This window comes from Hyla sarda, chromosome 1 (genome assembly GCF_029499605.1).
Source record: "Hyla sarda isolate aHylSar1 chromosome 1, aHylSar1.hap1, whole genome shotgun sequence".
Lineage (NCBI taxonomy): Eukaryota > Metazoa > Chordata > Amphibia > Anura > Hylidae > Hyla > Hyla sarda.
Genome location: NC_079189.1, coordinates 558,798,065 through 558,824,367, shown reverse-complemented (window position 1 = coordinate 558,824,367; position 26,303 = coordinate 558,798,065). Strand labels below are relative to the sequence as shown.

Genomic DNA, 26,303 nt, shown 5'->3' with positions numbered 1-26,303 from the left:
AGAAAGTCTACTTCATGATGAAGAGTTGAAGACATATGAGGATTGATATACTTTCTTCTATCACTCTGTTTTAAGAAGTAAAACTTTATTTCAATAGAGATATAATCTATGCAAATTATTATATTTCTGCTAGTAAAGCTCTAGGTGTGCTGAGAAATTGTGCTGGTTATCCATGTGATGTATTCCTTGGTCAGGCGGGTAAAGATGGAGGCATCATTAGGTCGTCCACACACATTTTCCCCAAAAGAAGTGATTCCTCTGAAAACACCATCGCATAATAATGGGCCACCCGAGTCTCCCTGTAAAATAAGTGGTAGAAATGAATTCAAAGATAACCAAATGACCAAAATTATTTGTATTTATCTTTCTGGATCCCTAAAAACTAGGGCCATGTCCAGGAATACGCTTGCACTGAGACTGCAAGTTCCTGCAAGTAGAACCAGTGACCTGGGAGATACACAAATTGGCTACTTACAAATCACTTCCTTCTAGACAACATGAACAAGAATAAGAGCCCATTCACACAACAGAATTTCTATGTAATTTTTTTTCTAGAAATCTCAATGAAGGGGTGCTGCTCCATGCACAGTGCAGCACTTCTGACGAGGAATTGATTCAGGCAAAATATCCTTTCTGCGGAATTCGCCTGGAACAGCACTGTTGTTGAAATTCAGCAAAGAACTTCCCTAGTGTGGAAATACCCTTAGAAAGTTTTAAAGGGGTACTCCGGTGGAAAACAAATTATTTTAAATCATCTGGTGCCAGAAACTTTAACAGATTTGTAAATTACTTCTACGGTATTTAAAAATCTTAATCCTTCCAGTACTTCTCAGTTGCTGTATGCTCAACATTTCTTTTCTGTCTGACCACAGTGCTCTGTGCTGAGAAAATCCCCATAGCAAACCTCTTCTGCTCTGGACAGTTCCTGACATGGACAGAGGTGTCAGCAGTGAGGACGGACTGTGGTCAGGCAGAAAAGAAATCCAAAAAGAAAATAACTTCCTTTGTAGTGTATAGCAGCTGATAAATACTGGAAGGATTAAGATTTTAACCCTTTAAGGGTTTTTCTGGCAAAGTCACTGTACATAGGAGCACACTTTAGTTAGGGAAAACATTGTTGCCGATATATTGTGTATGGGATAACTGTTAATGGATAAGAAACTGTAATTATTTGCATTATTTGGCTTAGGCAGTGTGTTGAAGGTTAATAAAGTACTGACCATCAAAGTGTCGCTGCTGATATAGTTTTTACATAGTGACTTATCGTCCTAATATATTAAAGGTACTCCCACCAGGCATTGCTCCCACCAAGATCACATACACCCTTCTTTTGCTATTCAGGAACATTCTAATGGTCAATGTAATCCTATCAATATAACAAGCCATAAAGTTGAGTCATAAATACAAGCACCACTTTAAAAAAGGGAAGCAACCAGTTCTTTAGAGCTTATTGCACATATGCTGTCACCTTACGTGAACTCGAGTCTGCAGAGTCCCAGCTTATTGACTAATATTACGCAAGACTCTTTTATCAGACAACCCTAAAAGAACACTGTATGTAATACTAGTTGAGTACCCAGCACCACTTGGTCTTTCTATCTAAACCTTGTGGGAGAAGAAAGGTAACAATTATACAAAAATAACACAATATTGGGGAGTACTGTGAGCCCTGCATGGGTGCTGCCTGCAACCCTGCTTTCCCAGTCTCCTGAAGACAACATCTGTCTGATAAAACAGCCATATTGGAGCTCTTGGGGAAACCTGGGTGGGACACATACTGCATGCAACTCAGCTTTCTCAGTCTCCTGAAGCCCCAGCAGTGATAGGCTGCTCGTTCTCCCTGCACTCCAGTGCTGCTATGCCCTCTTCCTGCCTCTGCACTGATGTGTTCTCTCCCCGCTCACCATTTTCTTAGCTGGCAATAAATCTCCCCCGTTCCCAGCCCCTGTGCTAACTATTCTGTGCACCTGCCTGCCAGACAGTTAAATCATACTTCACCATGGCATTGGTCAAGTGTCCACATGACATTGGTCAAGTGTCCAGATACCATGCAATCTCCACAGTCCAAAAGTAAAGCGTTCAGGAGATGTACCTGACTTGCATGGAACTTTTGGTACTCCTAATCACGTTTCTCTCAGCTGCAGAGATTTCCCGGGAGTTTTAAACATCCCACCACTGGAAGACGAGGAGGTAAGAACAAAAATGCAAAAATGAGATGTCTCCTGTGTCCTAAAGGCCAAAATGGGCTGTATCCTTGAGGGGTTAATCTAGTGTGTGTATATATATATATATATATATATATATAGTGTATATACTAAAAACAAAGACGGTATGAAGATATGATGCAGACAGAGCTGACACTTACTGTGCAGGTATCTTGTCCTTTTGGCCCAACAATGGTGCATAATAAATTCTTAGTTATGTCAACTTTATGTGACCAATGTTTCTGACATTTTTCTCTGTTTAGAATAGTGATATTCACTTCCCTCAGAGAATCAGCTTCAGTTTTCTCCTCAGTCCATCCCCATCCGGCTGTTTCACATACTGTTCCTGCGTCTACGTCATCGAATGTCTCCGGTAAAGGGAGCAGTTGAACGGTTTTCCCGAGCTTTGCTACACCTCTCAACTGGAAAAGGAAATTACATAAAACATTATATCCTGTCAGACGTAATGCACTAAATATATAGCGCCCATAATCATACTGTTTATTGTCTTTGTCGTATTTGAAGTACCAAAATATTAGGCGTCATGGACCGGGGCTGTTGTATGGCAATGACCAAATACATTTCTAGATGACAACTCCAAATCTTTTCGATGTTGTTACTGAATCTTCTCCAGATAGCTTCATGTAAATCAGTAGTCTCCAGACTGTGGACCTTCAGCAGTTGCAAAACAACAACTACCAGCATGCCCAGACAGCCGTTGGCTGTCCGGGCATGCTGGGAGTTGTCGTTTTGTAATAACTGAAGGTCAACAGTCTGGAGAACACTCATGTAAATGATGTTTACTCTGCTTCTCCCTGGAGTAGGCTCGAGTATATATACTGTCTGTGGCATGCTTTTTTTTTGTAAATTACTTCTATTAAAAAATCTTAATCCTTTCAGTACTTATGAGCTGCTGAAGTTGAGTTGTTATTTTCTGTCTAAGTGCTCTCTGATGACACGTGTCTCGGGAACTGTCCAGAGTAGAAGCAAATCCCCATAGCAAACCTCTTCTTCTCTGTGCGGTTTCCGAGACAAGCAGAGATGTCAGCAGAGAGCACTGTTGCCAGACAGAAAAGAACAACTCAACTTTAGCAGCTGATAATTATTGGAAGGATTTTTAAGACTTTTTAATAGAAGTAATTTACAAATCTGTTAACATTTTTGGAGCCAGTTGATATAAAAGAAAAGTCTTTTCCTGGAATACCCCTTTAAGACCTAGATTTAATCCCTTAACGGCAAGCGCCGTAAATGTACGTCCTGGTGACTTGGTACTTAAGCACCAGGATGTACATTTACGTCCTAAGCATAACCGCGGGCATCGGAGCAATGCCTGGATCATGCGCGGCAGGTCCCGGCTGTTGATCGCAGCCAGGGACCTCCCGGTAATGGCGGACATCCACGATCCTGCGGATGTCCACCATTAACCCCTCAGATGCCGTGATCAATACAGATCACGGCATCTGCAGCATCACGGTCACTTAATTGGATGATCGGATAGCCTGCAGCGCTGCCGCGGCGATCCGATCATCTGGCACCTGCCTCCGCTGTCTTCCAGGAGTCTTCTGCTCTGATCTGCCTTCCTGCAGACCAGAGCAGAAGATGACCGATAACCCTGATCAGTGCTATGTCCTATACATAGCACTGAACAGGATTAGCAATCGAATGATTGCTTTAAATAGTCCCCTATGTGGACTATTAAAGTGTAAAAATAAAAGTAAAAAAATTAAGTAAAAAAAATTTGAAAAACCCCCTCCCCCAATAAAAACGTAAATTGCCCCATTTTCCCTATTTCACCCCCAAAAAGTGTTAAAAAAATATTTTATATACATATTTGGTATCACCGTGTGCGTAAATATCTGAAATATTAAAATAAAATGTTAATGATACCGTACGGTGAACGGCGTGAACATAAAAAAAAAAACGTCCAAAATAGCTGCTTTTTATAGCATTTTATTCCCCCAAAAAATTAATAAAAAATGTATTGAAAGTTTTATATAAGCAAATATGGTATCAATAAAAAGTAAAGATCACGGGGCAAAAAATGAGCCCTCATACCGCCGCTTATACAGAAAAATGAAAAAGTTATAGGTCTTCAAAATAGGGGGATCTTAAACGTACTAATTTGGTTAAAAAGTTTGTGATTTTTTTTAAGCGCAACAGTAATAGAAAGGTACGTTATCATGGGTATCATTTTAATCATATTGACCCAAAGAATAAAGAACACGTCACTTTTACAGTAAATTGTATGGCGTGAAAACGAAAGCTTCCAAAATTAGCAAAATTGCGTTTTTCTTTTTAATTTCCCCACACAAATAGTATTTTTTTGGCTGCGTCATACATTTTATGGTAAAGTGAGTGATGGCATTACAACGGACAACTGGTCGCGCAAAAAACAAGCCCTCATACTAGTCTGTGGATGAAAATATAAAAGAGTTATGATTTTTTGAAGGCGAGGAGGAAAAAATGAAAACGTAGAAATAAAATTTTCTGCGTCCTTAAGGCCCAAATGGGCTGCGTCCTTAAGGGGTTAAAGGGGTACTCCCGTGGAAAACTTTTTTTTTAAATCAACTGGTGCCAGAAAGTTAAACAGATTTGTAAATTGCTGTTATTAAAAAATCTTAATCCTTCCAGTACTTATTAGCTGCTGAATACTACAGAGGAAATGGTTTTCTTTTTGGAACACAGAGGTCTCTGCTGACATCACGAGCACAGTGCTCTCTGCTGACATCTCTGTCCATTTTAGGAACTGTCCAGAGCAGCATATGTTTGCTATGGGGATTTTCTCCTATTCTGGACAGTTCTTAAAATGGACAGAGATGTCAGCAGAGAGCACTGTGGTCATGATGTCAGCAAAGAGCTCTGTGTTCCAAAAAGAAAACCATTTCCTCTGTAGTATTCAGCAGCTAATAAGTACTGGAAGGATTAAGATTTTTTAATAGAAGTAATTTACAAATCAGTTTAACTTTGTGGCACCAGTTGATTTAAAAAAAAAAAAAAAAAAAAAGGTTTTCCACAGGAGTACCCCTTTAAACCTATTTTACTATTATTCAGAAAGAGTGGAAGGTCCAGCGCAAGTAGGTCAGAACGGAGCACTTTGTTGTAAAATATAGCCTCAGTACAAGGACATAGTAGACAAGGTGACGCGTTTCGGCCCACCAACTAGGCCTTAGTCATACCATATATATTTTACTATTATTGCGATAAGATAGAAAAAACAACTCACTGAACTATTACTAGTGTTGAGCGTGAATATTCAAAATACAAATTTTTACCCTTAATATCAGCACTTTGCGAATATTTAGAATATAGTGATATATTCGTAATGACGAACATTCGTTTTTTTTTTCTTCACAATACACATCACAACAATGATATGTACCGTGTAAAAAAAAAAAAAGTGATCATCCCTCCCTGCTTCCAGTTGGTGTGGAGCGCGAATATTTTGTATATGCGAATATGCAAATATTCCTGAATATCGGCACTTCCAGAGGACCCTGATCCCTCCCTTCTTTTAGATGAAAGATATGATCGCGCATGCGCTCTATGCAAATTTCATTAAGAATTTTTGCATGGAAAAAAAAAGGGAACGAACATAGTGAATATGCGAATTACGCGAACATAGGACGAATATTCGTCCATATATTTTGCAAAATATCGCAAATTAGAATATGGCCCCTGCTGCTCATCACTAACTATTACTACTGCTCAAAGTTTGGGTCATTCAATATCCAGCATCTACACAATGGCCCTTATTTACTAAGAGTGGAGTGTAGGTTTCTTTGTGGGTTTTAATTCCCTACAATTTATTTTCCACGGTATTTACTAAGGTTTCCCTATATTTTCCACTTTTCCCTACACTTTGCTTTTTTTCCACATGCTCTGATCTGTAGGGTTTTCCTCAGCTGAAATCCACCACATTTTCTGTGAAAACCTTAGTAAATATGTTGGGTTTTTGTGAAACTGTCAGGAACTCGCCCCTTTTTGGTGACATGCCCCCTTTTCCTGACGGCCACGCCCCCTTTTAGGATTTTCTTAGCAAAATGGAGAGTTACTCCAAGTTTTTTCAATTCTGGCACAAATGCTGGCACAAAATCTGGCGCAGACAGAATTTCTGGCGCAATGCGACAGAATCTGGCGCACAACCCAACAAAACATGTCAGATTTGCAATAGTAAATGAGGGCCAATATGATTATATGAAAGTGTCCTAGCACCCTGCTGCATGTACTCAATCAAATGATAGACTACATAATAATATGGGACCCTCAAGTGGAATCATACCAGCTTCTTGACGTATTAACTGCAATGACCTTGCCATATCAAACCATATTGGATTTTTAGTATACATTGCACCCTAGGCCCTATGGTTTTGTGAGCTAATAAGACTGAAGTCTTTGCATCTTATAAATGGACCACCCAAAATTCGGAATGGAGGGGCAAAAAGGACGTATTTGAGCATATGTTTGTGAAATTTTCAGGTGACCAATCCACTTGTAAGGTAGCAGACCTCTATCGTTACTAAGTAAGTAGTTCTCCTGTATTCTTTCAGGGCGACATGTTGTCTCCTACACATATATTATTGTTGGGCTGATGACATGACTATAATATACAGCACATTGGGGGATATTTATCAAAGCTGTCTATGTCCCGCATCAATTTAGACCAAACTACAGAGGGTTAGGCTGGTCTATTGTGCGCCTAATTTATCAAAAGTCGCACGGCTCTTGATAAATTCTATGCACAGACTTAGGCTGGGTTCACACTACGTTTTTGCCATACTGTTTTCAATCCGTTTTCAAAAGATTTTCAAAAACTTATGTTTTTTTTTTTTTTATAAAAACTGACGGAACTGTATGCACTTTTAAAAACAGTACACTGTTTAAAAACGCATACGGTTTACTTTTTTCCCATACTGTTCCATCCGTTTTTTTGCCATACGGTTTTCTTTAGAAAAACGGATTGAAAACAGTATGGCAAAAACGTAGTGTGAACCCAGCCTTAGTGATCTATGCTTTAGACTGTATTTAAACCTGCTCCAACATGGTCCGACATTTCGGCGTACTTTCAGCCGATGTGACTTGTCGCTGAAAAGTCGCTTTTGATAAATTCAGCACCAATGCATTTTCCAATGCATTTCCGGCTAAAATAGACTAGCATGCCTCATGTTCTAAAAATCCTCTAGAGCAAAAGTCACAGAAAAGTCGCACATATTTAGACTGCGACATTCTGTGCAACAAATTTAGACAGGAAAAAACAGTCTAAATCCTTTGATAAATCTCCCCAATTGTTTATGTCTCTGCACTATTCTTACTTTAATAAGCCGAAGGTCATTTTTTAAAGTTGAGCTGTTATACTGTGGATGTTTAATAGATTTGGAAATCCGAAACCTCTGAATCCCTTTTTCATTTTCTTCTCTTGAATGCGCTCCGAGGAGGACGGTTACTCTACTTCTTAGTCTGCAAATGGAGAAGATTACACATGAATGTATAGAAATGTATTTTTAATTAGCATTTTTACTGTTCCACTTGCAATGAAAACAGCAAGCAAATATTTAAAGAAATACTCCATGCAGCATAGATATCATATTTTTCGCCATATAAGACGCTGCGGCATATAACACGCACCCAATTTGAAAGGAGGAAAATCTAGAAAAAAAAGATTCTGAACCAAATACAATGTAAAGTATAGGACAGTGATCTTCAACCTGCGGACCTCCAGATGTTGTAAAACTACAACTCCCAGCATGCCCGGACAGCCGTTGGCTGTCCGGGCATGCCAGGAGTTGTAGTTTTGCAAAATCTGGAGGTCCGCAGGTTGAAGACCACTGGTATAGGAGGTAATACTCACGTGTCCCCTCCGCTCCGGACCGTTACCGCTTGTCATCGCTGCCCTGGATGTCGCCTTCCATCGCCGTCGCCACAACCCTGTGGTGTCCCTGTCGCTCCGGAACGTCTCTGCTGCTCGGTATCCTCGCTCTCCGTCGCCGCCATCACATCGCTACGCACGCCGCTTCTATTGGATGATGGGACAGCGTGCGAGACGACGGGATGACGACGAAGGAGAGCGCGGGCCATGCAGGGGATCCCGGCATGGATCAGACACTGAGGAGGCAGGTAAGGTCCCTCCCAGTGTCCTGTAAGCTGTTCGGGACGCCGCGATTTCACTGCGGCGGTCCTGAACAGCCCGACTGAGCAGCCGGGTTAGTGTCACTTTCGCTTCAGACACGGCGGTCAGCTTTGATCGCCACATCTGAAGGGTTAATACAGGGCATCACCGCGATCGGTAATGTCCTGTATTAGCCGTGGGTCCCGGCCGTTGATGGCCGCAGGTACTGCCGCTATAGGACAGGGTTTTAATGTGTATTTGCCGTATAAGATGCACCAACTCCCCCCCCCCCCCCCCCCCACAGTTTTGGGGAAGAAAAAGTGTGTCTTATATGGTGAAAAATACGGTACTCAGTATTAGGCCTAATACAGAGAATGGGTACACAGAGTATCTATATTTGTTAACGTTAGAGATGAGCGAATCTCCCGAGAATGGTTTTTCAGTCTGATTCGGTAAATCTGAGATTTTTTTTAATTCCGATTTAGAAGTGCCAAGATTGCCCATGCAAACTATGAACAGAAGCATAGTCAGAATGTTTTCTAAATGATCTCCCCATATTTGTGAGGGTCTTGCCCACGTTCTCTTACTTATGACCACACTCCAAAAAACATACATTAGCCAGTCAGTTAGCTTTATACAACATTTACCATTATTGCGATAAGATAGAAAAATCCACTTACTGAACTATTACTACTGCTCAAAGTTTGGGTCATTCAATATCCAGCATCTACACAATGGGGGGGGGGGGTATTTATGAATTGTTTTTCCGTGTTTTTTTGCGCCAAAGTTTTGTGACTTTTCATTAAGAAGGTTTTTCAAACAGAACATACCAAGTTGGGATTTCAGTTGATATCATACAGTGGTCTGGAATTTATGATGTGCGACTTCTCAGTTTGTGGCATCTTTTGGCGCATTTGTGTGTCTGAGAAATGGAAAAGGTTTGTGACTGACATAAATGATAACACTCCCTGTATAGGGCTGCAGAATATTTTGGTGCTATATAAGAATAAGTAAAATTCTATATCCCAGTCACCGGGTATTGGATCTGAAGGGTTCTCTAGATTCTAAGTTTACAAAAGGGTAAAACCTTGCTGAGAAAAGGATGTGGTCACATTAGGGGTGTGAATCGCCAAGAATTTGGCGATTCGATTCGAATCGCGATACCAGTGTGGCGATTCGATATATCCCGATATATCGCGATACCGTCTAGGTGACGATACATCGGGATATATCCCGATTCGGTCTAAAAAAACAATGTCTTTTACACTTTTATTAAAACTTTATTTTATTTTTTTTATACACTTTATTAGTCTTTTAGGAATCATTAGACTCCTCAGACAGATGAATAGAGTTCTATTGAACTCCATTTATCTGCGATCCATTGATAGAGCCTGGTCCAGCCAGGCTCTATCAATGACAGAGCCATGGAGAGCAGGGAAGCAGAGGTAAGCCCTCCGGCTACCTCCACAGTGGATCGCCCGCCCGCGATCGCGCTGCGGGGGGGCGATCTAGCCCACCAGGGAGCATTCACATGTCCCTTTAGACGCCGCTGTCGGCTTTGACAGCGGCGATCTAAAGGGTTAATAGCCAGCCGCGGCGATCGCCGCATGCTGGCTATTAGCGGCGGCCCCCGGCTACTGAGAACAGCCGGGGGCTGCAGAGTATGGAGCGGGCACGAGTCCGGAGCCCGCTCCACACACACTGCAGAGCACCGCATTCTGGCTATTAGCGGCGGTGATGCATCAGCGGCCCCCGGATACTGAAATCAGCCGGGGGCCGCAGAGTACGGAGCGGGCAGGAATCCTGAGCCCGCTCCGTACACCCAGAGCGCCGCCGCGTCAGATCCGGCTGACAAAATGTGGAACTTGTATCTCCTGATGGCCAGGACATGCTGTTCCGGGGATCAGGAGATACAAATTCCACATCACTAAAAGAATCGATTCAAAAATATTTTGAATCGATTCAGTATCGGCAAGTGAAAAATCGCGATAATCGCGGGAATCGATTTTTTCTTACATCCCTAGGTCACATGTACATGTTTGTTGGAGTAGATATCTATTTGTGGTTACTTCTTGGCCACTTCCTCAGTTGAGATTAGACATCTCTCATTCTCGTGATAACTAAGGGACTTAACATCCAGACCTCGGCTGACATAAAATGTAAAATATATTCAGTGTCCAGAAAACGTATGTATCCTCCGAACATCACCAGGATTTGTGTCATGTACAGCACATTTACAGGTGACATAACATTCTACACAGTCTACTGGTACGTACTTTTGACAATGCGCTGCGGTCAGTATCCAGCTTGGTCTTATTAAACTTCCTCCACAAATCATTTCTTCTAATTCTGTCTCAAATATTATCAGAGCCATGTACGGTCTGGAGTGAGGAATAGTTTCATTACCACCTATGATTTTCACGGATTTACCTGTGAATTATTAAAATAATGCATTAGATCAGGTTAAAGGACTGCAACAGGGTTGGGTTTGTTTGTTTGTAAAATATGCAACTGACTCTTAAACCACGTTAACGGTAGGGTCACACGGAATGGATTCGCCAATGACCTGACCCTAAATTGAGCATCCAGCTGTTCCCCCTGTGTGGATCAGCCGCGATGTCTGAATACACTGTGCATGCACACGATGACTCGCAAGTCCCTGTGTGGTTGCTCGGAGAGGCGCATTACCGGTGTGAGCAGCACACGGGGGGGGGGACAGCTGGAGGCACAATTTAGGGTCTGGTCAATGGCGAATCCGCAGTGTAAAATACACTGTGGATCCGTTCCATGTGACCCTACCCTATGGTTCAACGTTTATACTTTAGGTTAATCTGATAAAACACGATTAGTTCCTGATGTCTCTTTAGTTCACCTTCTTGCCATAATCTCCTAAATCTCTCAGAAAAGGGTCGAAATACAATGGACACTGCCGGGACCCAATGGACCCTATTCACTTTAATGGGGTCCGTCGGGGATCCGGTAGTTTAGCGGAGAAAAAAATTGTGCATACACTATTTTTTCTCCGCTAAACTCCTGTCATTCTGACAGAATTGCCTACGGACCTCCAAATAGCGGAGTCCAACGGCAATGTGAATGAGGCCTTACTGATCCAGCTATCCTGAATTTTACAAAAACAACTCTTTTCTGTGTACCTAACTCTGCTTTACATTACTATATTGTGAAATGTGCTGTCTGATGGATTCCAAATGTGAGAACCATTATACTTATGAACTGTGTCCCATTCCAATATGACGACCATCAACAGCAAACAGAAAAATTACAGCCGCATACACTATATGTATAATGTGGTGTCCCTGTGCCGAAAACACCTGTTTACTTGCCCTGTCAGGTGGATGTCACTATAACGTGTCTGCTCCCGACCCATTGCTCAGGTTCACATGTGTTATGTCTTAGGATGTGTTGTGCTGTGATAGTCATTGCCAAATGTACTTTTACACCTTATAGTCTCTTCAAGAGTTAATCCTACCTGTGCAAGAGGATGCTTAAGGGATCACATGACTGCTTCAGCCAATCAGGACTCCTGCCCTGCTCCACCCAGGTCTGGCTAGATGGGGAGGAGTTAGTTTTAGGGAGTTAGTGTAACTCAGTAAGAGCTAGAGGAAGCATTTCCATGTACACCTGCCTCATACCTCCAATTGGGACAGGTTCTCTCTCTTCTCCTTTATCTACCAGTTCCTGAGAGACTGGGGTGACACCACCAATCGGGAAGTAATCCCACAATGGTGTTCCCCCATCTGCCCTTCACTGCCTCCATACTGCAGTGTTTCCCAATCAGTGTGTGCATCTAGCTGTTGCAAAACTACAACTTCCAGCATACCCAGACAGCCAAAGGCTGTCTGGACATGCTGGGAGTTGAGTTTTGCAATATCTGTAGGCACCCTGGTTAGGAAACACTGCCATACACTGAGCGATCTTAGCCTCCTGCTCAGCCCCGCCTCCTGCTGGTCATGTGATCACAGACTCATACGGAGGCCTGGTGGGGTCAGAGGAAAGACCAGAGTACAGGAGAATGGAGGATTATGGCATGGCTGGCAGGTTACACAGGTAGGGTTGCCACCTTGCCGGTATTTCACCGGCACAGCCAATATCTTCAAACTCCTGCCGGTGAACTTGTATTTTACAGGACAGGGACGAGCAAGATTCATACAGGCACTCCTGGAGCTGTGCCCAGTAGAACAAAGAGACCCCAACCCTCTTCACTTTAAAGCTGAGGCATTTTTTAAAGGGTACCTCTCATCAAATAAACTTTTGATATATTTTAGATTAATGAATGTTGAATAACTTTCCAATAGCATGTTAATGAAAAATATGCTTCTTTCTATTGTATTTTTCCCGATCAGTCCTGTCAGCAAGCATTTCTGACTCATGCTGGAGTCCTAAACACTCAGAGCTGCCAACCTGCTTTGTTCACAGCCAAACAGGCTGTGAACAAAGCAGGCTGGCAGCTCTGAGTGTTCTTCTTTGTGAACAAAGCAGACTGGCAGCTCGTAGTGTTTAGGACTCCAGCATGAGTCTGAAATGCTTGCTGCCAGGACTGGTAGGGAGACCCCTAGTGGTCATTTCTTCAAAGTGGAAAATTAAATAGAAAGAAGCATATTTTTTAATAACATGCAATTGTAAAGTTATTCTGCATACATTAATCTATAATATATCAAAAGTTTTTTTGATGAGAGGTACCCTTTAAAGCAGAGCTACCACACGTCTGCTGACATACCACTGAGGCTGGGTTCACACCACATTTTTGCAATACAGTTCCCATATCAGGTTTTTGATAAAAAACGGATCCCTCAAAACGTGACTAAACTGTATCAAAATGTGTGTACAAATTTTAATCCGTATACGGTTGAAAACCATAAATGGTTTGAAAAATGATGTTCGGTTGCATCTGTTTTTTTAAGAAAAAAAAGTGTAAGTTTTTAACTATTCATTCCATTATGAATAAAGTTTCACTTGTTTGATTGAAATTCCAATAAAAAACTGAGCAAAGCCAAAAACCGTATGGTGCAAACTGGTGGGAACCGTCCGCACATACAGTTCTGTACTGTACCCATTGACTTCAATGTAAAAAAAAAACATATACGTTTCAATGCGGTTTTTCACCCGTACGAAAAATCGTGGTAGGCTATGGTTTTAGATACGGAAAAAAACTGACAAAACCATACAAGACGCAAAACGGACACAACCGGATGCAACTTTTGGCCTGCGGTTTTCAATGGGGAGTCAATGCATACGGTTTTCAATACGGTTCCATACGGTTTTCAAATTGAAAACATATACTGAAACTGTATGCAAAAACGGGGTGTGAACCCAGCCTGACGCTGCTTTTGTGTCCTGTTCCCCTGCCAAAGAGGACCAGAGCAGAGACCCAGACCAGAGATCCTCCAGTCAGGGACCAGACCAAAAAAAACAAAGATTAGAAGGAGTTTAACTCTTAATGTGTGTATATATAAATATATATATATATATATATATATATATATATATATATACATACACACACAGTCATAGCCGTAAATGTTGGCACCCCTGAAATTTTTCTAGAAAATGAAGTCTTTCTCACAGAAAAGGGTGGCAGTAACACGTTTTGCTATACACATGTTTATTCCCTTTGTGTGTATTGGAACTAAACAAAAAAAAAAAAAGCACATTGGACATAACGTCACACCAAACTCCAAAAAATGGGCTACTTTTCTTTCAGGGGTGCCAACATTTACGGCCATGACTGTGTGTGTATATATATATATATATATATATATATATATATATATATATCTTTAGACACAGATAGAGATCTGCTGCTCCTTATATTTATCATGGCCCTTTAAGAAAAAAAAAAAAAGTTTTTGAGCATCTGCACTACAGTGTCCTGACTCCTGTGTACACTGCACGGAGGTCACCTGGTTGGCAAACACTGATATATACACCACACATGTGAGGGATACATGATGTACCCTGTTGGGCGCCCCAGGACTGGATAGGGGAAAGGGTTAAGACATAAAAGGTGTCCAACCTACATATAATCAACCCCATAAGGACATCAGGTTTTTTATTTTTGCACTTTCATTTATTCCTTCTTCAGTTTTCTACCTGCAGACCCATATGAGGCTTCTTTTTTGCTCCACCAATTGAACTTTGTAATTATATCAATCATTTCCCCATAAAATCTACAGTGCAAAAAAAAAAAATATATATATTTTTGGGGCAAATTTGAAAAAAAAAAAAGTGGCATTTTAAATATTTTGGGGGCTTCTGTTTCTATGCAGTGCACTTTCCAGTCTTATCTTTATTCTGCAGGTTTATACGTTTACAGCGATGCCCAATTTATATATGTTTTAATAAAATTTTACTTTAAAAAAATTTACTTTTTTGCACAAAAATCAGTATGCTTAAAGGGGTTGTGTGCTACCTTGACTTTCGGAACTCCGCTCACAGCGTCCAGAAGTTCATCACTCCAAACGCTGTGTGCGGGCTTCCGTGTTCGCGGCCGCCGGGAGTGACGTCACGCCCGGCCCCTCGTGACATCTCGCTCGCCCCCTCGTGACGTCACACCCGCCCCCTCTACCAAAGTCTATGGGAAGGGGGCTCGACCACTGTCGCGAACACGGAAGCCCGCACACAGCGTTCAGAGTAATGAACCTCCGGACGCTGTGAGCGGAGCTCCGAAAGTTCGGGCAGCGCACAACCCCTTTAAAATTGTCCTTTTCTGACCCCTATAACTTTCATTTTTCTGAATATAAGTATGTGTGAGTGTCATTTTTTGTGCCATAATCTGTAGTTTGTTTTTTGTACCATTTTTGTTTTCATTGGACTTTTTGATCACTTATTAAAATAAAAAATAAATTTTTTTTATGGTATATGAAGTGACCAAAAGCAGCAATTCTGGACTTATTTCCGGTTAAATTAGAAAAAATAAAAATAAAAAAGCCATTTTAAATATTTTGAGGGCTTCTGTTTCTATGCAGTGCACTTTCCAGTAAAAATGTAATCTTTTCTTTATTCTGCAGGTTCATAAGTTTACAATTCTTTTTTGACCCCTATAACTCATTTTTCGGAATATAAGTATGTGTGAGGGTAATTCTTTGTGCCATAATCTGTAGTTTTTTTTCGGTATCATTTTTTTTTTCATGGCACTTTTTGATCACTTTTTATATAAAAAAAATGTTTTTATCAACACAAAAAATTGTTCTGTATTGCTTTGTTTAGGCGTGATTTAGGAAAATTTGGCAAATTTGCATCGCCCGTTTTTTTTTGCCAGAAAGGTGGCAACCCTATACACAGGTAACACTATAAATACTGTGCCCTGACCCCTGACATTCCTCACTACCCCCCTCCCCCATGTGAATTTTAACTCTGTACTGTAACATCACTGTGTATTACCCCTGTATAGGGTTGCCACCCAGCTGGTATTTTACCTGCACCGCCGGTATTTTATTGCCTCTTCCGGTAATTTTGTAGAAAAAATATGCAAAAGCCAGTGTTTTTTAGGTAAAAGTCCCCGGCCACTGCGGACAGATTCAAATGATGTGTCCTTAGCCCTGCTACCCTGGCCCTGCAAAAGAGTATGGCAAATGGGTGGGGAATCATTTGAAATGGTTAAAGTGTACCTGTCATCAACAAGATAATAGATAATACCATTATATGTATATTTGTAATATACATTGGTTAAAAAATATGTATATTTTTCTCCCTGCAGCTATTGCCTGTGTATCTCTATGAGGAGTCCAAATACAGGAAGTGTGGGTGGACAAGCAGGACTCTGTGCAGAGAGACTCTGTGACATGGTCCTGGTTCACACATGAGGATGATTGACAAACCAGAGCCCTGCCTGTCCTGTCCTCAGTTCCTGTATTTGGACTCTTCACAGGCAATAGCTGCAGGGACAGCACTCTTTCACCCATAAATATACAAATTTTTAAACCAATGTATATTACAAATATACATATAATTGTATTATCTACATTATATAAAAAGTTTTTGTTAACGAAAGGTACACTTTAAGGGTTATGGCACAGTGGGATCAGTGGAAAGGGGGGGATGAATCAATTGGAATGGTTATGAAATGGGGTTCAGAGGTGGGATCAGTTGAAATGAGTAAAAGAGTATGGCACAGGGGGAATCAACTGGAATGATTATGGCACAGGGGGATCAGGGGGGGGATTAATGTGATGTCATGCATATATAATTAATGATGCAAATTAGAATGGTAGGTATTTTTGGACAAGAAAGGTGGCAGCTCTAGCTGCTCCCCAAGACCCACTCTTAGGCTCCTTTCACACTGCCTTTAGTGCCTGGCAGTGTGATGGCCGTTAGAAGATAGCAGGAGAAAAATTTGTGCTTGCACTGCCAGACTCCGGAGACTGAAGGGTTAATTTGCCAGCTCTGGGCTGGTACGTGACACCAAGTGTCTTGACATGGGCGGAGTTTTCTGTGATGTCATGCATATATAATTAATTATGCAAATTATATTATGGTATTTTTTTTGCAAGAAACGTGGCAACCCTGCCCCTGTACTGTGCCATCATTGTATATTACCCCTGTACTGTGCCATCATTATGTATTAACCCTGTACTGTGCCATCATTGTATATTACCCCTGTACTGTGCCATCATTATGTATTAACCCTGTACTGTGCCATCGTGTATTATCCCTGCACTGTGCCATCACTGTGTATTAACCCTGTACTGTGCCATCGTGTATTATCCCTGCACTGTGCCATCACTGTGTATTAACCCTGTACTGTGCCATCATTATGTATTACCCCTGTACTGTGCCATCATTGTGTATTATCCCTGTACTGTGCCATCATTATGTATTACCCCTGTACTGTGCCATCACAGTGCACCTCCAGGCAGCGGCACTCGTACGCTCCACCCAGGCCTGTGAATCTTATGACCATAAGCAGCCATGCATTTAGCATAGCCGTTCACCTCTAGGCAGCCACACACACTGAGTGGCGATGTATACAATGTCTGCCTCGTTGCTTAATGTTAAAAACCACAGACGCCCATCTAATATGGCTAAATCTGAAGATGAATCAGAACTATTTGGTAAAGCTTGAAGTAAAATTGGTTTGGAACAAACCAATTCATGAATCTCTAGTTTTCAAGCAAAACATTCTTTCCATAAGGCATAAGAAAAAAAAGTGCACTTAAATTGTAAGTCCAGCTTTGGTCTCCCATCCATTCTACAAAGATCAGTGCGGAGAGACGCCACTCACGCTGGAACAGTTGCAGAGCCAACCATATAACCAAACCGTAGAACCAAAGTTCCTATTCATCAGAAAAGGGCTTGTGCATGGAACTTGCTGGGCATCATGCTGCTGATTCGACAATAGTAGTGCCCAGCATCAGCCAATTCTCCTTGCACTTTGGCCAAATACAACCAACTTACCTCAGAGGTCCACGGAGGGACCCTTTGTAGAGTACAAACCAGGGTACTCAGTCACCCTAATGTAAATTAAATTGGGGGATTAAACATATGTACCAAGGCATCCGACTGTCAACAGCATCCGCATCACAGAGTGATGTCTTACCTAAAGGAGTCTTACGTGAGTATTACGTGATATTCATGGATGACTGACAGAACATTACCACTGCGAGCAGTGATTGGCAGCAATTGCTACTTGGTATGTGGCAATAGAAGTGTCCGATATACACAATTCTGATCACGGGACTTTTACCCAAGGCCCAAAATCTTAGAAAAGATAAACCTAAAAGAGGTCTGCCAGATAACAGAAGATGGATGACCATCTCATAATTTTTGCAACTGGCCCACCAGGTTAGAGTTATCCCGCCAACAAATTCTTAAATATGTGACATCATAGATCCAAAGGTTTAGTTCGATGCCCAAACCCTGTAGCTAGAAACTCCTGCCAAGACATAATAACTTTCCCATACTCCCACCAGACCCCCAGTCCTTAAAAGAATGTGAAGAAGTAGAAATAAATATATATAGCTTGTACCTTCAGTGACCAGCAGACATGCTGCAGAGAGAAGAAGGATGAGGGAACCTTTCATGGCGGCTGGATTCATATTACTGTAGTGCATTAGGTTTGTGGGTCTTTATATAACCCGTGTGCTTGTGAATGTTTTCATCTTATCTCCATAATAAAGCACTTTACCCATAGAACTTTACATCACACCCTGCAGATGGATCTGGCAATCGCCAGCGTCATCTTTATGATGTTGTTCAGTATTACTTCCTGGTAAATGTTACATATCTTTGGCAGTTGATTTTTGTGGTTAGTCATTACTAAGAGGAACTTACAGTTCGGTGATAGATAAAGAATAACAATGTGAAAGTTCTTATCAAGATATTTGACAATTCATGAAGTTAATGCTTTTATTCTAAAATGCAGCCAGATATTGTTTTAGGAGGTAAAAAGCCTGGACCCCTGGAAGTAGGTTTGTACCAAAATGGACATAGGGGGAGATGTATCAATGTTGTTGTTGGTAGACGTTTTTTGTAGATCATTTTGGTTGGTCTAAATTTGGAGCAATTTCTCCAAATTTATCAAACTTGTGCAAGCCCCATGATAAATTTCGTGCAATGGTCTAAATCTCCACAAAGTTCTATTTGTAGACCTGTTCTACACCTCACAGGAATAGTGGTGTATCCTGGACGCTGGGCTTTTGTTCTATTGTTTTTCAGGATTCCACTGAGGTTTTTTTTTTGTCCACCAGCAAAAACGCCTGAAAAACGGTCCCAGCTTTTCCTACATTTTGGTAATTTTTCTTGGGGGAGATTTATCAAAAACTGTATAGAGAAAGAGTAGTGCAGTTGCCCATGGCAACCAATCAGATTGCTTCTTTACAAAAATGAAAGAAGCAATCTGATAGGTTGCTATGGGCAACTGCACCGCTCTTCCTCTACATAGGTTTTGATTAATCTCTCCGCTTGTGTTTTTTCTTGCATTTTTGCTGGTGTGCGGAAACAAACATTTTTGTACCCTGTGTGCATTTTTTTCACTGCAGGTACTACTCCAGGGGTCAGATGCAGAGCGCCCGCCCCACGGAGTGTAAGGAGTGATGTACAGCATATACATATACAGGGTGCAGAGCATCACTACTTACCTCCGCCCACTGTATAGTATACAGGGGGCATAGTGTATCTATGTATACTATACAGGAGCCCAGCAAGGAAAGAGTTAACCCACACTGCAGTTCTGAGTTAAATCTTTGTGCGCTCTCCTGTATATACAGCCATCTATAGATGACTGTATATACAGGATACAGTAGGCAGACAAGAACAGTTGGAGGCTCCCTGTTACACACTGCAGTATGGGCGCACTCACCAGGTGAGATCGCAAATGATGTCCTTTTTTTTCTCATTTCAGATACGTGAATGGGGAGGACTACGTCAGATTCAGTGTATTGCGATGATGACCAGCTTTTTTTTTATGTCAATAAAAGGTTTAATGAGGGCTGTGTGGGGAGTGTTTTTTTTTTTTTAAATACATTTTTTTTTCAATGCCGGGCTTAGCGTTAGCCACAAAAACAGCTAGCGCTAACCCCCAGTTATTACCCCGTTACCCACCGCCACAGGGTTGCCGGGAAGAGCCAGTACCAACAGGCCTGGAGTGTCAAAAATAGCGCTCCTGGCTGGGGTTATTTAGGTTGGGGAGAGCCAGTAACAATGGTCCTCACCCACCCTGGTAACGTCAGGCTGTTGCTGATTGGTTGGTATCTGACTGACACTGAAAATATGGGGAACCACACACTTTTTTTTATTACAAAAAAAAAAACAACACATAGGCTTCCCCATATTTTCAGTGTCAATCAGACACCAACCAATCAGCAACAGCCTGACATTACCAGGATGGGCGAGGACCATTGTTACTGGCCCTCCCCAGCCTAAATAACTCCAGCCTGTTACCGCCTAGGCCAAGGAGCGCTATTTTTGATGCTCCGGGCCTGTTGATAACGGCTCTTCCCGGCACCCCTGTGGCGGTGAGTACCGGGGTAATAATTGGGGGTTAGCGCTAGCTGTTTTCGGGGCTAACGCTAAGCCCAGCTTAGTAATAGATTCCGTCTACAAGACGGCTTCCACTACTAAGCCTGAAATTTCAATTATAAAAAACACAACACATGAAATAAAAAATGGATTTAAAAAAACACTCCCCCACAGCCCTCGTTAACCCTTTTATTGACATTAAAAAAATGCTAGTCATCGTCACACTCCAGCGAATCTCAGGTAGTCCTCTGCATTCACTTATCTGAAATGACATTTTTTGCGCTCTCCCCTGGGTAGAGCGCACATAATGCAGTGTGTTCCTAAAGAGGGAGCCTCCAATTGTTGCTAAACTACAACTCCCATCATGGGGGCTGTAGGTAAACAACAGCTGGAGTCTCCCTGTTTGGGAGGGAACACACTGCCAAAAAGGCTCTGTTCCCATTATGCAAAACGCATAATGAGAACAGAGCCATACTTACCACCCTGGCTTCAGGCCTGGACTGTGAAGCTCCGCCCCCTAATGATGTCATCACTAGGGGGCAGGGGCGGAGAAGTTGCAAGGGGTCTCAAGAGTGAGACCCCTGAGATCCGTCAGTCTGCCCTTGGACTACTACTCCCATCATGGGAAATTTTGTGTCCCATGATGGCAGTAGTTGTAGTACCGCAGTGCTGAGGGATGGCTCTTACACATCCCCCAGCTGCGAAACTGTATTGTGACTGTTAGGACTACTACTCCCATCATGGACAGACTCTGTCCATGATGGGAGTTGTAGTCCTCGGGCTGAAGGACAGATCGCAGCAGGTCATTCTCCAGAGACCGGCTGCGATCTGCATTTATTAACAAAAGCCAGCGGCAACGCTGCACTCCCCTCCCCCCCCCTCCTCCTGTATACAGATGTCACGATTCATAATCCCCGCCGCCGAGAGAGGGGAGCTCTGATTGGTGGAAAGCTATTCACCACTATACACCAATTACAGCTCCTGTCTTCTGGTGGGGATTATGAATTGTGACAGGTCTATACAGGGGAGCGAGTGGAGCTGCTTCTACAGTATATAATTGTTATGTGTACTGTACCCCCCCCCCCCTCCCAGACTAATACTGACCCCTTCTATAGTGAGCGCTGGGACCGCTGTGTGATTGACAGGTCCCCAGCGCAAGTGTCCGGCCCCACTGACCTTGTTATAAATCTTTATGATACACACTGCCCGTCCTCCTCTTCATTCTTCTGATGCCGGAGACGCGCGGCTTCTGTATCATAGTCTATAGACAGAGCGCCCCCTCCCGGCCTCCACACTGCACGGGGCTGGGGTCAGACAATGGCAGGGGGCGCTCTGACTATAGTGAAAGCAGAAGCCGCGCATCTCCGGTATCAGAAGAATGAAGAGGAGGACGGGCAGTGTGTATCATAAAGATTTATAACAAGGTCAGTGGGGCCGGACACTAGCGCTGGGGACCTGTCAATCACACAGCGGTCCCAGCGCTCACTATAGAAGGGGTCAGTATTAGTCTGGGGGGGGGGGGGGGGTACAGTACACATAACAATTATATACTGTAGAAGCGGCTCCACCTGCTCCCCTGTATAGACCTGTCACAATTCATAATCCCCGCCAGAAGACAGGAGCTCTGATTGGCTAATAGTGGTGAATAGCTTTCCACCAATCAGAGCTCCCCTCGTGACATCTGTATACAGGAGCCGGCGGCAGCGCAGTGGAGCCGCATATACCGCCGGCTTTTTAAGTTAATAAATGCAGATCGCAGCGGGTCTCTGGAGAATGACCTGCTGCGATCTGTCCTTCAGCCCCAGGACTACAACTCCCATCATGGACAGAGTCTGTCCATGATGGGAGTAGTAGTCCTAACAGTCACAATAGGGTCCCGCAGACAGGGGATGTGCGTCTCTCAGCGCTCCGGTACTACAACTACTCCCATTATGGGACAGATTCTGTCCCATGATGGGAGTAGTTGTAGTACTGCAGTGCTGAGAGACGGCTCCTGCATCCCCCACCTGCATCTTCCACCGTCTGCCATTTTCTACGAGTCCTTGCTAGCACTCTTAGGTTTAGACTACTTTTCTTGCAAAAAAGCGCAATTGCGCAAAAAAAACCCATCTACTTTTTTTTTGCGCAATTGATAAATACCAGTCCACTGGATTAGGTGGTGTACGGTAGACCAAACTGGTGACAACTTTAGAAAACTGTCCACCAATAAAAACGCAGCTCTATGCAAAAAAAGCGCAATTGCGCAAAATTTGTAGACGTGAAAATGGTCTAAATGCAATGATACATGTCCCCCATAGTGCATAACAGAGCTATAGCCCCAGGTGTTCTGTCAGTAGCCCCGGTTCTAAGGCCGCCGCTCATTAATGTTTACAATTAATGCCATGGCTGCTTTAAGACAGCGGTGGCCAATGTGCCGCACGTAAGATAAGTACGGCTCTGTGTGGCCGCGGCATTCAAAACTTTACAAAGGTACTTGCCGGCAGCAGCTGTTGGGTAGCTGCAATTTCCACGTGACCCCACACCACGATCCCACCTCCTTAACATCTCCTCACTGCAATTTTTCTCCCTCACCCATCTTTTCTCCGTCTATACCTCTGTAGCTGTTGCAAAACAACAACTCACAGCATGCCCAGTCATCTGGAGGCACATTGGTTGTGAAACGCCATTTCTAAGGCAGTGTTTCCCAGCCAATGTAGCTTGAGGTACATTGGTTTGGAAACACTTTTTTTTAGAAATTACAGACACACAACAATGACTGGGAGTTGCTCCCTCTCTATAGTAAACGCACCTGTACCTCCCCACCGCTATCTTTACCACATCTGTAGCTACAAAGGCAGTGTTTTCCCAACCAATGTACCTCAAGCTGTTGCAAAGCTACCTGAATACTAAATTCCTGAATACTTAACTACCTAGTTAGCTACCTACCTGGCTACCTACCTGCCTACTTTTACTGAGTGGGCAGGTAGAGGAAGGCACTGGTTTGTCCTACAGATGCTGTAGAGATCTAATATTCTAGGAGTGTTGATCAGAGGACACAGAGGTAGGCAGTTCTCCTGATTCCTAAAGGTTTAAAGGAGAACTCCGGAATATAAAAATTGTCACCCATACTGCCGGCAGTAAAAAAATTAAGATGTACATACCTTCCTCCGCTCCCCCAGGGCCTCTGGTAACCGGCTCCGATCTCCTCCGCAATCCACTTCCTGGTTGCCGGTGGTCGGATGAATCATACTGCGCTCAGCCTGTTATTCAGCCACTCTATGGTCTCCATATATTGACTGTGTATTGTAGGAAACATGTGGATATCCTTGAGTTACTCTCCCAGCATTATTGCTATGTTGATACCAGAGCAGTAATTAAAGGAATATTGCCAAGGACAAGCAGAAACAGGGAACTGTGGATACTGACCACCGGCTGTTGGAATTGACTGACTATCCCAGGAGGTAGATTTACCATTATGAAGTTCCTCAGTTCCAGTAGGCTTTAGGTCGTTCATTCTTTGTTGTGGTTCTTCAGTTGCAGAATTAAGTTTTATCATGTTTTCCTGTTCCTCCGATGAGCTAATGTCAGTGGAACACACAATACTCATATTGTCATCTAATGAAGGATCCTTTTCTTCAGAGAATGTATGTATCATTTTATTTTTTTGAATGTCAGGTGGTATTCTGACAATTTTTGATTATAAAGGAATTTTGGAATCTGGGACACAGGTAAAAATAAGTATTTTTAAGCATACTGTAGCACATTTTTCTGCCCTCATAGGTGCATACCACATGTGTGCAAGTACACACACTAAGTAGTGTACTATTTTGTACCTGTTAATCTGTCAAGGGTCTATATACTATGAAAGGACAGCCAATAGTACACACCTGCTGCAGTTCTAGACAAACACTGTTTTAAGCGAAGTGAAGCGTATTGTACTCCCCTCATATACCCAATAAGTATGTCAGGCAGAGTAGTGAAATTTAAATTTCAAAATCCTTAATTTCAATTTCAAAATCTTAAATTTAAAAATCTTAAATTTCAATGGTCTCCTCATGCTGCTGCCAACTCTAGGCTGTGCCATTCAGACACTGTATGGTCTCCTCAGGCTTCAGCCAACTCCAGGCTGTGTTATTCAGGCAATATGTGGTTTACTGATGCTGCTGGGCCTGGGTCTGAAAATTAAAATGTTGTTATGGTAGCACTAGCTACCCAAAATCTTCAGTTTAAATTTCAGAATTCATCTTTTAATCTTAGGGATTGTGAAGCCCTAGTGTCTACTCATGCTGCTGCCAACTCCAGGTTGTGCCATTCAGACACTATATGGTCTCCTCATGCTGCCAACACCTCCAAACTGTGTCATTCAGCCACTACATGGTCTCCTCATGCTGCCAACACCTCCACGCTGTGTCATTGTGCCGCTCTGCAGCAGTGATTCTTAAAGCGATGCCTGTAATCTGCATGTCATACTGAATAACAGTATTATTTCACTACCCCAGCACACTCCATATGCGTGTTAGAACACAGCAAAGTGTTCTACATCCCTATTGAGGCTTTCTGTAGGCCAGAAATAGCCATTTTTAATATAGATTTGCCGCAAAAAAATTCGGATCAAACCAAATTTTTTTTTAAAAATCGGCCGAATTGAATTTTTCATCTCTAGTAGTATCCTAAAGTAGTCATTATTTACATTGACCCTGGTGACCCTATGACTTAATAACATCTCTATTAGTTGGTTTAATATAATTTCTCCATAGAAAAATAGATACATCTCAGTGGGTTTCCATTAGGGTGATGTGAATGGTGTTCCTGAATGTGAATAGAACATGAAGTTCTCACCTTCAATAACCATCAGGCAAGCTGCGGAGAGAAGCAGAATGTGGAAAGGATTTATGGCTTCTACATTCAGAGGACAGCCTAGGTGTGTGTCTGGATGTTTGTCTTTAAATACTATAAGCTATTTATATGAGAAATCTACCACAACCCCTTCACCTTACCAGGAGAAGATATTCCCTACACATACTGTCCACTTTATTTGGATGTATGTTTGGGTCAGGTGCTCAAATGGAAATTTCCAACAATCATGTGCAAAAAAGTACAATGGGTTCTCTGTTCTCAAAAGATGATATTCACTATTACCATCAACACACTGGGGGGATTTATCATCCCTTCAACGGGCAAATTTGTCAAATAGTTACTATGGGGGGTATGTATCAGTAATGGTGTTGCAATGTGTGATTTTCTTTTTTTTTTTTTTTTTGCGTCAAATGTAGCGTAGTTGCGCCAAAATTATCAGCCCTACAAAAGGCCCAGACTCCTGCCCCAGAACTTTCTGACTGTGTGGCAGTTAAATCTGACCTTGAGACTTTGGCCGGTTTACAGAGGTAAAGATCGCACAGCCAGGGCCTTTTTTGCTGTTTTTAATTTGGGCATTAGGGGGGATATTCATCCAGACCTCTGCCTGGGAAAAGTGTTGCATTTTCCTCTAGCAACCAATCAGGTTGTTGTCACGATTCGGCTAGCTGGATGTGGATCCTCTGTGCCAGCGATCAACGATCAACGACCACCCAAATAACTGTGTTGCCATGGGATAAAGGTAAATCAGTAATAAAGTCCATACCAATCTGAGACCATGGTCGTTCAGGAACAGGCAGAGGATGGAGGAGACCAGCAGGCTTCTGGCGAGGGGTCTTGTCCCGGGCACAGACTGTACAAGCCCGCACGAAATCAACAACATCAGCTTCCAGGGTAGGCCACCAATAAAATCGAGAGATGAGCTGGATGGATTTTTTGATGCCAGCATGGCCTGCGAGGTGTGAGGAGTGTCCCCACTTGAGAATCCTGAGGCGCTGGCGTGGAGAGACGAAGGTCTTCCCTGGAGGAGTTTGTCTGATGGAAGCTGGAGAAGTGGAGATCAGACAGTCCGGAGGAATAATGTGTTGCGGGGAAGCTTCAACTTCAGAGGCATCCGATGAACGAGAGAGGGCATCAGCCCTAATGTTCTTGTCAGCAGGGCGAAAATGAATTTCAAAGTTAAAACGGGC

General features: G+C 42.7%; 1 protein-coding gene and 1 long non-coding RNA gene across 4 annotated transcripts in view; one reads left to right on the top strand and one right to left on the bottom strand.

Moving 5' to 3' along the window:
• Positions 1 to 56: 56 nt before the first annotated feature.
• Positions 57 to 18,421, bottom strand: LOC130293499 (granzyme A-like). 3 transcript variants are annotated; one of them, XM_056542264.1, is made up of 5 exons: positions 18,290 to 18,421; positions 10,584 to 10,737; positions 7,514 to 7,658; positions 2,366 to 2,626; positions 57 to 299 (listed from the first exon to the last, which is right to left on the bottom strand). In XM_056542264.1, exons 1-5 carry the CDS (start codon positions 18,372 to 18,374, stop codon positions 141 to 143), a joined length of 804 nt encoding a protein of 267 aa, XP_056398239.1. In that variant the 5' UTR covers positions 18,375 to 18,421; the 3' UTR covers positions 57 to 140. The 3 variants fall into 3 exon arrangements, with proteins under 3 accessions (XP_056398239.1, XP_056398258.1, XP_056398249.1); XM_056542283.1 differs by lacking the exon at positions 18,290 to 18,421 and adding an exon at positions 11,958 to 12,205; XM_056542274.1 differs by lacking the exon at positions 18,290 to 18,421 and adding an exon at positions 11,795 to 12,204.
• LOC130293519 (uncharacterized) overlaps positions 1,994 to 26,303 on the top strand; it is a 108,795-nt gene continuing 84,485 nt past the window's right edge. Inside the window, exon 1 of the long non-coding RNA XR_008848233.1 lies at positions 1,994 to 2,190. This is a non-coding gene — a long non-coding RNA (uncharacterized LOC130293519). The remainder of the gene's footprint in view (positions 2,191 to 26,303) is intronic.

Excerpts from the sequence above, each read along its gene's own strand:
- LOC130293499 (XM_056542264.1), bottom strand. The coding sequence starts at position 18,374 with ATGCACTACAGTAATATGAATCCAGCCGCCATGAAAGGTTCCCTCATC. Across the intron at positions 7,659-10,583 it reads ACCGCAGCGCATTGTCAAAA|ACTAAGAAGTAGAGTAACCG; the intron begins GTACGTACCAGT and ends CTCCATTTGCAG. Across the intron at positions 300-2,365 it reads AAGGACAAGATACCTGCACA|GGAGACTCGGGTGGCCCATT; the intron begins GTAAGTGTCAGC and ends CTTATTTTACAG.